Below are 14,534 nucleotides of genomic sequence, written 5' to 3' on the forward strand. Positions count from 1 at the left end.
CTTTGAAATGCTTTTTAAAATGTCAGACAGCTCTGTTAGTCTCAGGAGTAGCTTGCGTTTCCCGAACATATACCGATTGGTCACACAATCTTAGTTTACCTAACACTGAATGTGGGGTTGCCTGATGGGCAGTCGGCATACTGATTAGCAGCAGTTATCATGCTTAATTTGAATTACATGGATGTTGGGGGTTTGGGTAGGGTAGAGGCACAAATAAACTGACAAACAGCTAACTAACTTATAGATGGTTAAGTACATGCTGATTTAGTGATTTGGCTTACGGTAGGCAATTCAATTGAACTTTCCACCTTGTTTCAGTTTGTACTTTAAAATGGAATAAAAGTTGAGATACATTATTTTTAAGTCTTTTCTGACTTTACAAAGCCGTATTGATTTCTAGTGACATGATTATTGCTCTTAAAAATAAAATATTTTGTAATAATGTTTAATTCCTTCTACCTCCCCCCGCCCCCATAGATTACCTGTACTGAGAATGATACATTTCGGTTTGCACCATCCTTAGGTACAGATTCGGCCTTGGAATCTCAGTGACAGTGACTTTGTGATGGATGGTTCACAGCCACTGGACCCACGAAAAACAATATTTGTTGGTGGTGTTCCTCGACCATTACGAGCTGGTATGATTAAACACATAAACAAAAACCCTCTCTATCTTTTAGCAGAAGAAAATACACAGATTTTCAAGTGAAACTCTCCATAAGCCTTTGAGTTAATGTCTAAGAGTGAGAATTCTAGAACCGAAGTGTCTGGGTTTGAATTTATGTGCTCTGCTCCCAGTTAATAGTTGAGTGGTCTTGAAATTACTTAATTTCCCTAATTTTCTATTTTCTTATCTGTCAAATAGGGTAATAAGTGTATCTACTTCACAGAGTTTTTCTGAGGATTAAATGAGATAACCAGTGCAGAGTGCTCAGTGTCTCATAGTCTTAGTGTCTTGTAATGCTAATCACCACCACTCTCATCATCGTCTGAAAAAAAAAAATCCTTCAAGAATAAAGATTGTTTATTGAGATGTGCAGCATTTGTTTGCCATGTGCTCATTTGCTCAACAGCTATTTAGTGAGCTCTGAAATATAATAGGGTTCTCTGTAGAGCATCATGTTTTTACAGTAGTACTTAAAAAAGAAATTACATCCTCAACTTCAAATAATTTGAGGTATAATAGAAAAATGAGATTAAAAAAACATTAAGCGAGCAATAATTCAGTTTCCAAATGTAAAATTTGATGGAAAAGAAGATGCATCATTATTTCAAGTTTTTATATGAAAAATTGCTGAGTAGCTAGACTGTGGGCAAGGTAACAGGGTTTTTTTTGTTGGAGATAAGTTAGAAGGGCCCCCAAACAAGAGTCTATCCATCAGTTTTCTTTGGGATGATAGACCTATTTTATATAAAAGAATAATTATTCATATTAAGCAATTCATTGTTAACTGGTAAGTATACAGAGGCACCAGGGTGTAGAGCAAACCCCTGTGCCAAGCCCAGCTCTGTCACTCAACAGTCTGTGACGTTGGACAGATTGGTCATACTGTCTGTGCCTCAGTTTCCTCAGGGAATTACCTACTTTGTAGGTTTATTGTGGGCTTAAAAGAGGATACACATGTAAGACACCTAGCAGAACTCCTGCCCATAGTTAAAGGACTAGCACAGTGGACAATTGGTTATAGTAAGTTTGATTTTAATAATCATTATAATGAAGTGAGCTCAGAATACAGATGAGCTGCTTTTGATGAAACCTTTAATGAACCAGGTGAATTTTCCTGTTTTCAAATACCCTCTTTGCTCCTTTCTTATTTAGTGGAGCTTGCAATGATAATGGATCGGCTGTATGGAGGTGTGTGCTATGCTGGGATTGATACTGACCCTGAGCTAAAATACCCAAAAGGAGCTGGGCGAGTTGCATTCTCTAATCAACAGAGTTACATAGCTGCTATCAGCGCCCGCTTTGTTCAGCTACAGCATGGAGAGATAGATAAACGGGTAAGTCCTAGACTACATTCTGGAAGGTTCTAGAAATGGCCCTTTAAATGAATTGTTACCGAGATTGGAATGAGGGAATCGTGTATGAAAACAAATTGACAACTGACAATTATACCTGTAGGGACAAGTGTTCGTTCTGTGATACATACATCTAAGAATTTCCTGTGAATTTATTTTGTCTCTGAGTAGCCTAACTAAAACACTATAATCAGTTTACTTAGGAGTCAATTTAATCTTTCCTAAGTTATCACCTCTATCCATTCACTTAATCACTTAGGCAGTCATTGATGAAGTATTTACGGAATCCCTTCTGTGTTACAGGGGGTATACAAACGTGCATGCCCTTCAGATCGCCTGAACTTTTTTTTTTTTAATCCTGGGACATCACAAATACCTCAGCAAGCTCTTTTTTCCATTGCACTCTATAACATAAGATTGAATAAGTTCACTTCCAGGGCTACAGCTCTTAGAAATCTTTGATTGTCATGTATTTAGTAGAAGAAATCAGAATCTTTATTTTTAGTCAGCCCTACTACCTGAAATTAGGTGGTGATAGTTAGCATTATCTTCAGTACTTCTACATTTTTATTTGTTGAATTTAGCCTCTGAAGTACAAGGCTGGATGGATAAAGTTCAAAGATAGCTCTTTCCTCTGTTTCCCAGTGTATTGTATTTGAAACTCTATATTCCATAATGTGGAAACCCTGGTGGCATAGTGGTTAAGAGCTATGGTTGCTAACCAAAAGGCTAGCGGTTTGAATCCACCAGGTGCTCCTTGGAAACTTCTATGGGGCAGTTCTACTCTGTCCTATAGGGTCGCTATGAGTCGGAATCGACTCGACGGCAACGGGTTTTTTTTTTTTAATTCCATAATGTGTATTTCTTTGCATTTATAGATTTACTTCTTATCTTTGGGTTTCATACATTTAACAAGTGTTTTAATGCCTAGGATGAATCAGACATTAGTAGATTTTAGGGAGTAAGAGAGTGAATAAGAAGTCCCTGTTCTCATGAGTTTATTCTCAAGTAGATAGAACTGTACCCCATACTAGTACTACCCTGAGTGTGGCCTGTGAACTGGCTCCCAGTCAGCAAACTGTTACTAGCTTATGGTGAGATAAAGAATTTATTTACATAAGAATGTGAAATCAACTAGGTTACTAAGTCCAATGTTTAGTTCAGCTGACTTTTTTTTTTTTTAATAGAAAGACCTTGATGAAGGAAGCAGTGCATTCATACTTATTCTGGTGTAAGCTCCTTATTTCGTGGCACACTGGCTCTTTCGTTAGCACTGACTTTGATATCCGACACTCTAAGGCATTGTTCTTAAATTGTTTACTGATTTATTATATTCTGGTATTCTCAATTCGAGATGTAGAAACTGTCAAGCAATAGTGTTTACACTTACTGCTTGTGTTTCATGTCACGTGTAGTCTACTTCAGAGGTAGAAAAAAAATGAAGACAATAGCGGTCGTCCTACTATACTCTGAATATATTAAAGAGAAAGGTGTATGTTGTATAATAAACATGGCACGGGGAAAGATCAGGTGCAGTATACTTTAATATGCCTGCTTATTTTTTATTTACACTGAAAAGTATCCACATTTGTGTAGGCACTTTGCCCTGCTCCACTGCATCATTCCAACGTAAGCTTCAGAGTTGTGAGGTTCCCTACCCCACATTGCCATCGAATGGATTCCAACTCACAATGCCCTATAGGGTAGAGAACAACTGCCCAATAGAGTTTCTCAGCCTGTAATCTTCACGGAAGCAGACTGCCACGTCTTTCTCCCATGGAGCAGTTGGTGGGTTCAAACCACTAACCTTTCAGTTAGCAGCTGAGCGCTTAACCACTGTGCCACCAGGGCTCCTTGTATTCATTAGAAATTCAGACTCAGTTTGTGCTCCTCTACCGTTAAATCCTTTGATCAGTGTTCTTGCCACTCCGTAGGAGTGGCCTGGGGGCCAGAAACCTAATGCTTTAGTGATGTCCTCTGTTCCTGGTCTTTCATGTCATGTCTCCTTTTGTTCCTGGCTAACCTTTGTCAGGATTCCTTGTCTGAACTGGATGGCACCAGTGGTAGCGGTAGCCTGGTGTAAGGGAGTTTCAACCACGAGCCTCTCCAAGACTAAAAATAACCAACTCTTTTCTAACTGGTGAATTAATAGCAAAGTTATTTTTAACTCTTGAGAGGCTCAAATGACAGGCTGGCCTATTGAGGACTGGAACAGGCCCGGTTTTAAAAGTTCACCTCTGACTTTTAGACCCAAGTAAACTGTTCTTACTGACAAAGAACAAAAGCAAGGTTTTAGGTTGTGAGTACTGTGGCTGCATCTGGTTTCCCCAGAGTTCCAGGTTTGTGATGATAACCCAGGCTGTGTACACTATGATAGAAATCCTGCCCCAGGCTTTGTTAGAGCTCAGAAGCTGGGGATGCGGAAGTCAGGCATCGTCCCACAGATTTGAACGTTGAAGTGCTGTTTTGTGGAACTTGTGAGCACTTAGTTGTCTTACCATTTCACCTGTGACAAAAAATCCAGACCCACTAACCAAAATGATGGTTTATCTCTGAAAATCTCCTGTGGGCTCTCAGTATTATAACATTCTAGCCTAAACAACTGGCTTCACTTTATGGTTTCTGAGAGAATCCTTTTTTTTTCTTTGAAAATGTTTATTAAATAAAACAAATATATAAAAATGGTAGGTATAAACACTTTACCAGGTTGTCAAAAGAGGAACTCTCTTCAGTAAATGAATTATTAGCCCTTCTTCCCTTTTGGGCACCTTAGCACAGATTCACTCAGGCAGTGGGTAGAAATGTACACGTACAGGTGGAAATGTACATGTATGGTATCTGCCACCTGGTCCAGCCACTGAGAAATGTAAACTCCCCCCCCTCTTTTTTTTTTTTTTTTTGATTGCAGGTGGAAGTTAAGCCATATGTCTTGGATGATCAGCTGTGTGATGAATGTCAGGGGGCCCGTTGTGGGGGAAAATTTGCTCCATTTTTCTGTGCTAATGTTACCTGTCTGCAGTATTACTGTGAATATTGCTGGGCTGCTATCCACTCCCGTGCTGGCAGGGAATTCCACAAGCCCCTGGTGAAGGAAGGCGGTGACCGCCCTCGGCATATTTCATTCCGCTGGAACTAAAGGATAACTACAGTGCTCATTTTCAGGCCTCAGAATCAGTGCACTCTTCTGTTAATTCTGACCCCTTCCTCAGCCTCTTCACGCTGGCATGTCCTTTTGTAGCAGTCTGTAACAACAATAGTATACTGAGAAGAATGACCTATAATATAGGCGTTTTGTAGATTCTTGTGTCACTGAAAACAAAATGAACTCCTTTTTTGTATTGCCATCATGTTGCATGGAAGTTTTATCCCCTTGGTTTACTGGAGACCAAGAAGATCCAAAACTTCCTACAACATTTTCTTAGAGGAGAGAGAGAAATATTAAAAGAGAAATGAAACAATAGAGTATTTTGGGTTTTTAATTAAATTATTGTTAATAATATAACATATAAGAATACTTTTATTAAAATATCCGTGCAACAATAACACTATCAGTCTGTCCTGACACAGTTCTCCCCCGGGGAAGTGCTTTTGCCTTTTCCTTCTTTTCTTTCCTCTTTATCAGCTCTCTCTTTTTTTCCATTCCCTTTTTGTTCTTTTCACAGCAGTGGAGGAAGTTAACAATTATTAACAGGAAAGAGCATGTTAAAGCAAACAAATGCATGAGCAGGATTGAAGCAGCATTATAATTAACTCTAAAGGTTTTGAGGTCAAATATAATTTCATTATGCCTCAAAGATACTACCATATTAGAAAAGAATAAATAAATAAAGTAGGCAGAGCTAGGTGTATTTTCTTTTAAACAATTAAAAAAAAACTTAGAATGTAAAAATTGGGTGACATTACTACTGAGGGGAGTGCACTTATTTATTATTCTTAAACTTACTTATCTGGTCACAGCCCCAGAAAACCTACCAAAGCTAGAATTAAGGACAACTGGTGGAAAAACTAGCATTTCCTCTCCTAAAGAACAAATATATAAATTTTATTTTTGATGTTATATATAACTCCATATCCTGATTTACTAACACTCATCAGGTGTCAGCCTTTGCTCTCCATTTTGACGTTAAAAACAGATCTAGAGATACCTCAAGGATATCATTTTTGATTTTGCGTTACAGTACACCTGTAGCCAAAACTGGAAGACAAAACCAATATACAAATTGGCTGCTGATTGGCATACTTTTTAGATTTGAAGTTACTTTGGGTATCCTGTAATTTAGTTGTAACATAGACAAAAAAAAAAGTTTAAAAAAAGTTAAGTAGTCGCAAAGTGTTTTGCACTGTTGAATTAAGTAACTGTGTAAATCTGTGCAAAGGTACGTATGTTTATCTTACTCTTATAAAATAAAATAATGTTACAGTTTCAGAACTTAGCATGGGACATAGTCAGTGTTTGAAGTGCCAACTTCATCAAGTAATGCATGCTTTATTATAAGTAAAATTCTAGCTTTGAAAGGCGTTATTATGTGCTGAACAGTATGCTTCAGGAGTAAATTTAAAATAGTCTCTTGAAGCCCTGGTCATGGAAATAAATTTTATTTTAATTGAAAGTCTCTTATGAAATGCCCTACCCATCGTTGAAAGGATTATTATCATCAGTGTGCAAAACATTAAATAAAAAACTCTAGTGGGAATCTTGCTAGTTGTGCTACCTAACAGTACCATCTTGGATCCTTCAAAACCAAAGACTTCCCCCAGCGCTGCTGTGGAACCACCTGGCTGATTCCCCCTACTGATTCTCTTTAGGAAAAGCAGTCCTTTGTTTTTAGTACAGGCTTTAATGAACTATACCTGTTAAGTTCCAAAGGTCAAAATGGAGACATTTGCTGTCTAATAGTCAAAACACAGAAAGGGAGTTGCTTTTAAAGAATTCCCTGCAAATATTGGAAGCAGTCATGCGGATGGAGGGTGCTCTGATGTAGCTGGTCAGGGACATTTTTTTCTTTTCTCCTGAACTACATAATTCTGATTGGAATGTTTATTTGCCTCTTTTTCTTCTTTTAAACGCTTGTAGGTGGCTTGGGGTGTGCTATTGTGCTGTTCCTACTCAGTAAACAGGTGTGATGAGTTACATTACAAGAAATAACACTGTTTGAGAACTAGCTTTGAATAATAATTTTTCCCTTTGTACATGACCTGCTGAATTTCGGTACAGTGTTTTTGTAGCTAACTTATTTTGTCATGCACATAATGTATATTTGTTATGCACTACTTTTGTATATCTTGTTTTTCCAACAGTGAACATTTTTAGGCACACTTTTCACTGACGGGATATCTCTTTATGCAATACCTCAATTTTTCATATTGCAAAGAGTAGCTTTTTGTACTTTTATTACTGAGAGATCTTCATATACTTCATTTTTTAATATAAATAATTTTAATAAATTTTATTTTCTTATATTCTGCTTTTTATACATTTCAGTGCTCTGCATACATTTTAAATTATGAATGTTGTGCACTGGCAATGCTATTTTAGAGTCTGCAGAGAAGAGAAAGCATGTCGCTTAAACATCCTACCCCCAACACCAGCTGTTGGTGTACCTATAATTTAAGAAATAGATCTATGTAAAGTCACAAATCAACAGAAAAAAAATTCGCATGAAAATGACAGATAACACTGTAGTTCCTAAAAAAAAAAAAAAAAAGCGTAAGCATAGGGTAGAAATTTAAAATAACAAAATTGTCTACAGCTTCTTACTAAGTTTTTTAAATTATTCATAGCGCAGACATTTTTGGTGAATGTTTAACCATTTTTAATATTAATAAATTGATGTTAAGTGTTTGATTCAGAGATGTCTGCTCTTTTAAATTATATATAAAGAAGAAAAAAAAAAATAGCCTGCCATGGGACAGGTGTGTAATGTTAGTATGCATGACTAATGTAAGAAATCGTTATTCTGCTAATAGTTACTTGTGATTGTGTGACAAGCGTGTTTACAGATTATTTGGTTACACTTCAAAAGGGCATAAAACATTATTATCTACTACTCTGGACTTTATCGATTACATGTCCTTCAGATTACACGAGATCGTAGTTGGGAGTTACCATGTAACTCAAAACATAATTAACATGTAATTAGTTCCCAGATTTTAGAGTATCACTTCAATTTACCAAGCATGTAGTTCTAGCGCACTAGCATGGCACCAGCCATGTACTTACAATGTAGTTACGGAGTAATTACATGGTTATTTTTGCAATGTACAATGAAGTGTTTCTGATTATTTTCTCCGTGAAGGCACCCTCCCCTGCCCCTCCCGGCCCCTAGGCTTCGGTGTAATGTATTTACTTCTCCATACACAGACCTCCGCAGAACGCAAAATAAAACTTGCAGTGAATGAATTGAGCATTTCACGAGAGTGCTGTTGGGAAGACTTGATAATTCACCCCTTTTGTTTTGAAGAGTTGAATCTTCTGTTAAAAGGTGATTTAAAACTTGAATGTGATGAATTGTGGCAAGTTAACTTCAAGTTATGTGCAATACTTATTTCAAACTTTTGAAAGATCTTTGCAGTGTAATTCTTTGTTTTTAATTGCAGACATTTAAAAATGTCATTTTCTACTGTTAAGAGTAATCCTCTTTCTTGCTGGTGTTTCTAAAGAAAAGAATCAGAAATCAATCTTTCTACTAATGTAAATTTGAGATTATTTTTAAAAATGGAATAAAAGAGGTTTTGGTCATTTGCTTTATTTTATTATCTTATTTTGAAGCTACTGTGATTGATAGCATTGTAAGAATTGGGATGATATTGTATTCAACTGTTTTATTTTTTATATTTTTAAAATTTAAAGTATAATTAGTTTTTATAATTTTCATCAGATTTTTGTTATATTTTTTGGAAGTGAAACTTTTAGCAAGTGGGTGTCTAGTTTTTACTAATCCCTAATTTTTTTTTTTTCCAGTGTATTGCTCATATTATCAGAAGGAAAAGTTATTTAAGTATGTCAGTTAATTGTACTACTTGGCTGAATTTCCATATAGTTTTTACTGTGTATGGGGAGGTTGTAGTATTTATTATAGCATTTTAAATAAGGGTAATTCATTTTTTATTAAGGTCATTTTCACCTTAAGTTCCTATTTTTGTATGTTCTACTCTTAAGTTATATAACACAGTTCCTTTTTTAAAAGAGTTCATTTGTTGAAGTGCTAGTGGAAAATTAATGTTATTAAATAGTTTGCAAATGACTATTTATACCAGTATGCATATAATTTTTAAATATTTGTAATGTGAGATGTTGAATGAATAAAACTTTTAACTCAGATTTCTTTTAATATACTTGTTTATTTTCGACACAAGTAGATTATGCTTCCACGGTCGGGAATATAACATATTTAAAGTATTAAGAGTATACTTTTAGGCCAAGGCAGAGCAAACTGATGTGACAAAATGTTCAGTCATGTAAGTACTAGTGGCAAGTGTGCTTTGCTTATATAAGGCTGTAAACGTTGGCGAGTTGTTCCTTTGGCGTGAATTGTCAGTTCACATGCTGCCCTGCAGATTTCTTTTTATTTGCAGCCTTCTGTATGTGAGTGGGGCCTAATCCCAGGATCTGAGTGTTCCCTCACCTCTTAAGGCCAAATGTCCAAAAAAAGTAAGGAAATAAATGCTTAATAATAAAAGTCAGTATCTAGGAGGTTTAGCTTTCGGTCTTTTTCGGTGAAGATTCTCAGCTTCTGACCACTCTTCATGAGGATCTTGATTAACAAGTCTCTGGATTTTGAACTCCCAGATCCTCCCTAGATTCTCTCTTTTTAGGATCTTGTTCTTAGTTGCTGTCAAGTGGATTCTGGCTCATGGTGACCCTGTGTGTGTGTCAGAGTAGAACTATACTCCACAGGGTTTTCAAGACTGTGACCTTTTGGAAGCAGGTCTCCAGGCCTGTCTTCCAAGGCACCTCTGGGTAGGTTCAAACTGCCAACCTTTTGGCTAGCACTTAAGCACTTACCTGTTTGCACCACCCAGATTCCTCCTTTATAGACTATGGCCTTTTAATATAATTTCTATAGCACACTGAGTTGAAGGTATTATATTTGATTTGGTCCATTAATTACGTGGACTACTAAGTACTGGAATTTGTTAATATTTATATTTTAAACTAAATTTTCAAACTTTGAATTTAAGGGCTTAATATAACAAAATATAGCGCTGTCTGAGAACACCCTGTTTTGTCAAATTTAAATTTGGCTCTTTCTTATCTTGATAAGAGTATTCTCAAGACTAGAAGAAGCAGTTCTTGTCCAGAGACAAATGGAATTGTCTTTCCCAATTGCAACTCTTCCAATTCTAGGGATTTTCTGAGGGTAAGGGCTAAACTAGTGGATCTTAGGATCCCCCAGGAGTACCAGGTCACAGAAGCTTTGGCTGAACGGCTTCCCCTTTCTCTGACAGTAGCCAAAACTCACGTCCAGAGGTGAAGGGAGGGCCAATCACTGAGGAAGGAGTGGCCAAGCCGCTGGAGATGGTGCCATTTGGTTGCCACCTTCTCAGTACCCCTAGGCATTCTGGGATGGCTCCAGCATTTTAAAAGGAAAAAAAAAACACAAAGATTTAGCTCCTTGGGATTTGACTGGACTGTGGGATAGAATATGATACTGGGGAGGAGTGAGCTTCTTGGATCAAGTAGACACACGAGACTATGTGGGCAGCTCCTGTCTAGAGAGGAGATGAGAAGGCCGAAGGGGACAGAAGCTGGCTGAATGGACAAGGAAATACAGGGTGGAGAGGAGGAGTGTGCTGTCACATTAGGGGGAGAGCAACTAGGAATATATAGCAAGGCACGTATAAATTTTTGTATGAGAGACTAACTGGATTTGTAAACTTCACTTAAAGCACAATAAAAATTAAAAAAAAAAAAGATTTACTTCCCTTATTTCAGAATATATTTTAGGTAAGTAATTTGTCAACTATAAGTGATTGAATTTAACAACTATATTTTGAAATACTTGTGCTGGCATGTAATGTGTAGGTGCAATATTTCTGTGTTTTAAATCACAGCATGATGAATCTGGAAAGGCTTGTGAGAGGCTATCTGGCATATATTTCCTTACTCACTGGCAGCTCACCTAAGCTCACCCTGCAAGGAAAGTTCTCTGTCCTATTAACAATCAGGTTATTTCGTAACCTCTTTTGGTCATGGAGCCCTGGTGGTGCAGTGGTTAAAAGCTTAGCTGCCAACCAAAAGGTCGTCAGTTCAAATCCACCAGTGCTCCTTGGAAACACTATGGAGCAGTTCTACTCTGGCCTGTAGGGTTGCTGTGAGTACAAATTGACTCAGTGGCAGTGGTTTTCTTGTTTTTGGTAATGGGTTTGTGTTCACACCCAGGTCAGAGAAAATAAGTCATCTTTTCAGGTGTTTTTTTTTTAGTTTGAGAAATGGTCAAAGTATGATTTAAAAATCATTTTATTGGTAAATTCCCGATTTAAAAAATTAAGGAACATTGATGGCATCAGTGAGGTAAGTTGAAAACATTTAAGGGGTGATTTTTTTTTTTTTTCCTGAAGACTGTAATGATAGAATAATAAACATGAAGAAGCCCTAATATGTATTTCCTGAATTGTGATCTTCAGAGCACTAGGATAGCTCTGTCCACAAGAAAAGGACAAAAAATAAATAAAACCAAAGTAGCTGTCACCAAATATGCTCAGGAAATGAGACATCCTCTCTTTCTTGGAAAGTCAAACTACGCATGTCAGCATGTTAAGGCTTTGACAAGTTCTAAGTGAAGAAATCTATTTACTTTGTTTAAAGTGGTTTTTCCCCCAAATTTCTTCTACTACAGACTCACTGTTTGCAGGTGACATAGGATCTGATGGAACACACTTGGAGAAACACTGCTCTAACGTTTTTGTATGTTTATCCGTGTCAGGAAGCCTTAAGCTCCCAATTTGTTATTCGCCGTCCGTAGCTATGTTCTGCAAGAGCTCCTGGTGCTGTTCCTCCTTGGTCGTACCCAGAGCAGTTTCCATCGGCCACACTTAATTTACCAGGATTCTAGCCTAGCTTGTAACCCCTGTCCCATTTCCAACTCATCCTGTCAGCAATTCTTTCCCCTCTACTCCCACCCCAGGAGAAAGAAAAAGAGGAGTTACTCTGCAGAATCAACCATCACCTTCCACAGCTATCTTGATTATGCTGCTCCCTGGCTCAGACCAGCCACAAATCTCACATTAGACAAGCAATCTGTGCTTTCAATCTACCATTCCATAATATGCTGTCTACGTTTCTGATAATTCACGTCATTTCCCTCCTTCAGGATTCTCCTTTACAAACTTCCCTCAGTGCTCCTGCTCTGAGGATTGGGGCTCCAGGCTTTGAATAATGAGAAGAACTCAGAAAATGAAGGGGCACCCTACTGTGAACGCTTCCTCTAGCAGTACCAATTCGGTTTTCAGCTTTTCTTATTAGAGAACATTTTGTTTTGGCATGACGTGAGTCTTGTCAGGATATTTTTAGTTCTAATCTTTCTCTAGTCAGATTAAGTGTCATTGTTGGCTGTCTGGAAAAAGTGCCTTCTGTGATTCAGTGTGGTGACCAGAGTTGGAAAAGTACAGTGCGTCTTGAGGAAGTTAAAAATGAGCAACAGTGTCCAAAGCCAGTGTGTGAGCAAACCACAGTGCTTTCTATTGAGTATTATCTGATTAAGTGTCAGAGAAAAACTGCTTGTGGGTAGATGGAGGGTGGAGGGTGGCAAATCAGGGAATACAAATGGCAAACGCTAAGCTTGAGCTTTCTTTATCCCTTTCACTGGAGATCTATTTCATTAAGCAGGGCTTTGATAGCGTAAAAATGTCAGCGTGATCAAGTAAATGCCACCATTTAAAGAGATTATTTTCAATTCTTCTCCCAACACCAAAAGAAAGAAGAAGGAAAAAAACCAAACATACCCAGAAATGAGTGTCCAGAACCCACTAAAGGCAATAGTGTATTTTTAACTTGTTCTGAAATAGGTTACCCAGGAAAAGAACTGGAAAGGGTGGTGGGGATAGAAATCTGTGAAGCTGCATAAAAGGTTTTAGGTGGGATTCAGTATGTGTGAGCCAATAGAGGCATAGTTCACCTCTCATATTTGAGGGAAACATGAAGTGGCCCCTTGTATGTTTAACGGATGGTTGAAAATTTGACTTTAAGGACCTGCAGTGGGGAACATGGAGAGGCCCTGTGGGTCAGATGACTCAGCACTCCTATGGTTTGGTTCTGGAAGAGGAAACAAGTAATTGCTGATCACTTGATGTGTGTCAGTCACTTCTATACAACAGCAAGGTTAACTCCCACAACAACAAGGTTAACTCCCGCAACACCCCGTGAGGTATTCAACAGTACAGAACTGTCTCAGGGACAGAAGAAGCTGGGTGACTTGGCTAAGGCTGCATGGCTGGTACATGTTGAAGCTTGGATTCCAATCCTTATCTGCTACATTCCAAATCCCACCTGCTTCCCCGAAACCTCACAGCCACTAGATTAGCAATGGACAGGATTAAAAAAAAAAAAGTTGCATTTTTTAAAAAGAACATAAGTTTCATTCCTAAACCTAATTTGGGTGCAAGATGTCATATTTAGAAGCATAAAAATAAGATCATAAAACAAAAGTTGTAAGAGAACAGTAAATTTTGATTGTAAGTCCTAAAACGAGGTTGCTTACTCCTAAGAATTGGCTCTTGGTCAGGTGATGTGCTCAAGGTCGTATGTGGTTGATTAGTGGAAGGCCAGCTAAGGAGACTGTGGCTCAGGGCTACTTCCGCCCCTCTTGTCTGCCTTATTACAACAAAACAACAAACCAACTGCTGTTGGGTCGACTGTAACTCCTGGGCACCCTATGTGTGTCAGAGTAGAATTGTGCTCCGCAGAGTTTTCAATATCTGGTTTTTCTGACAGATCACCAGGTCTTTCTTCTGAGATGCCTCTGGGTGGACTTGAACCTCCAACCTTTCGGTTAGCAGCCAAGAGTATAATTCATTTGCACCACCCAGGGACTCTGTCTGCCTTATTGGCCTTCTTTAAAGCTGTTTCTGGAGTTCAGTGGCCAGACTTGGGTACACGTCTCAAGAGTAGGGGCAAAGTAGTTGAAAGGCAATTTTGATTTCACTTTGAGGAACTACAGACTTCTGAGGGCATATCCTTCTCTTTGACTCAATCCCCAGGTAAAGACATCAGTTTGGAACAGTTAATGAGGAAAAGGGAGGGTCCTTTTCTTTAGTACTAAAAAAAAAAAATGAACCCACAAATTCCAGAAACAAACAGTTCTGGGAGTGAGAATAACAACAACTAGCATTGATGGAGTGCTAGAGGTTTCTCCTCTTTTCAGCCTCGTCACAACCCGGTGAGATAGGGACTGTTATTATGCCCATTTTAAGGTGATCATGGTTCAAGAAGGCTAACCAACCTTCAAAGCCAGGATTCAAACCCAAGTACACAGATTCCAGGTCCTGTTTCTTCTCATCCCTTGTAAGTTACCAAT

At 38.0% G+C, this 14,534-nt stretch overlaps 1 protein-coding gene across 4 annotated transcripts in view; it reads left to right on the forward strand.

Annotated features, from left to right (window-relative positions):
- CPEB4 (cytoplasmic polyadenylation element binding protein 4) overlaps positions 1 to 9,336 on the forward strand; it is a 77,766-nt gene extending 68,430 nt beyond the window's left edge. For 3 of the 4 annotated variants that reach the window (XM_049874340.1, XM_049874341.1, XM_049874343.1), the window contains 3 exons: positions 524 to 638; positions 1,820 to 2,001; positions 4,928 to 8,474. In XM_049874340.1, the coding sequence (XP_049730297.1) occupies positions 524 to 638; positions 1,820 to 2,001; positions 4,928 to 5,155 (525 nt within the window). In that variant the 3' untranslated portion in view covers positions 5,156 to 8,474. Of the gene's footprint in view, positions 1 to 523; positions 639 to 1,819; positions 2,002 to 4,927 lie in introns of all 4 variants that reach the window. The other variant, XM_049874342.1, reaches the window with a different exon arrangement.
- The last annotated feature ends 5,198 nt before the right edge of the window (positions 9,337 to 14,534 follow it).

Source organism: Elephas maximus, chromosome 2 (genome assembly GCF_024166365.1).
Source record: "Elephas maximus indicus isolate mEleMax1 chromosome 2, mEleMax1 primary haplotype, whole genome shotgun sequence".
NCBI lineage: Eukaryota > Metazoa > Chordata > Mammalia > Proboscidea > Elephantidae > Elephas > Elephas maximus.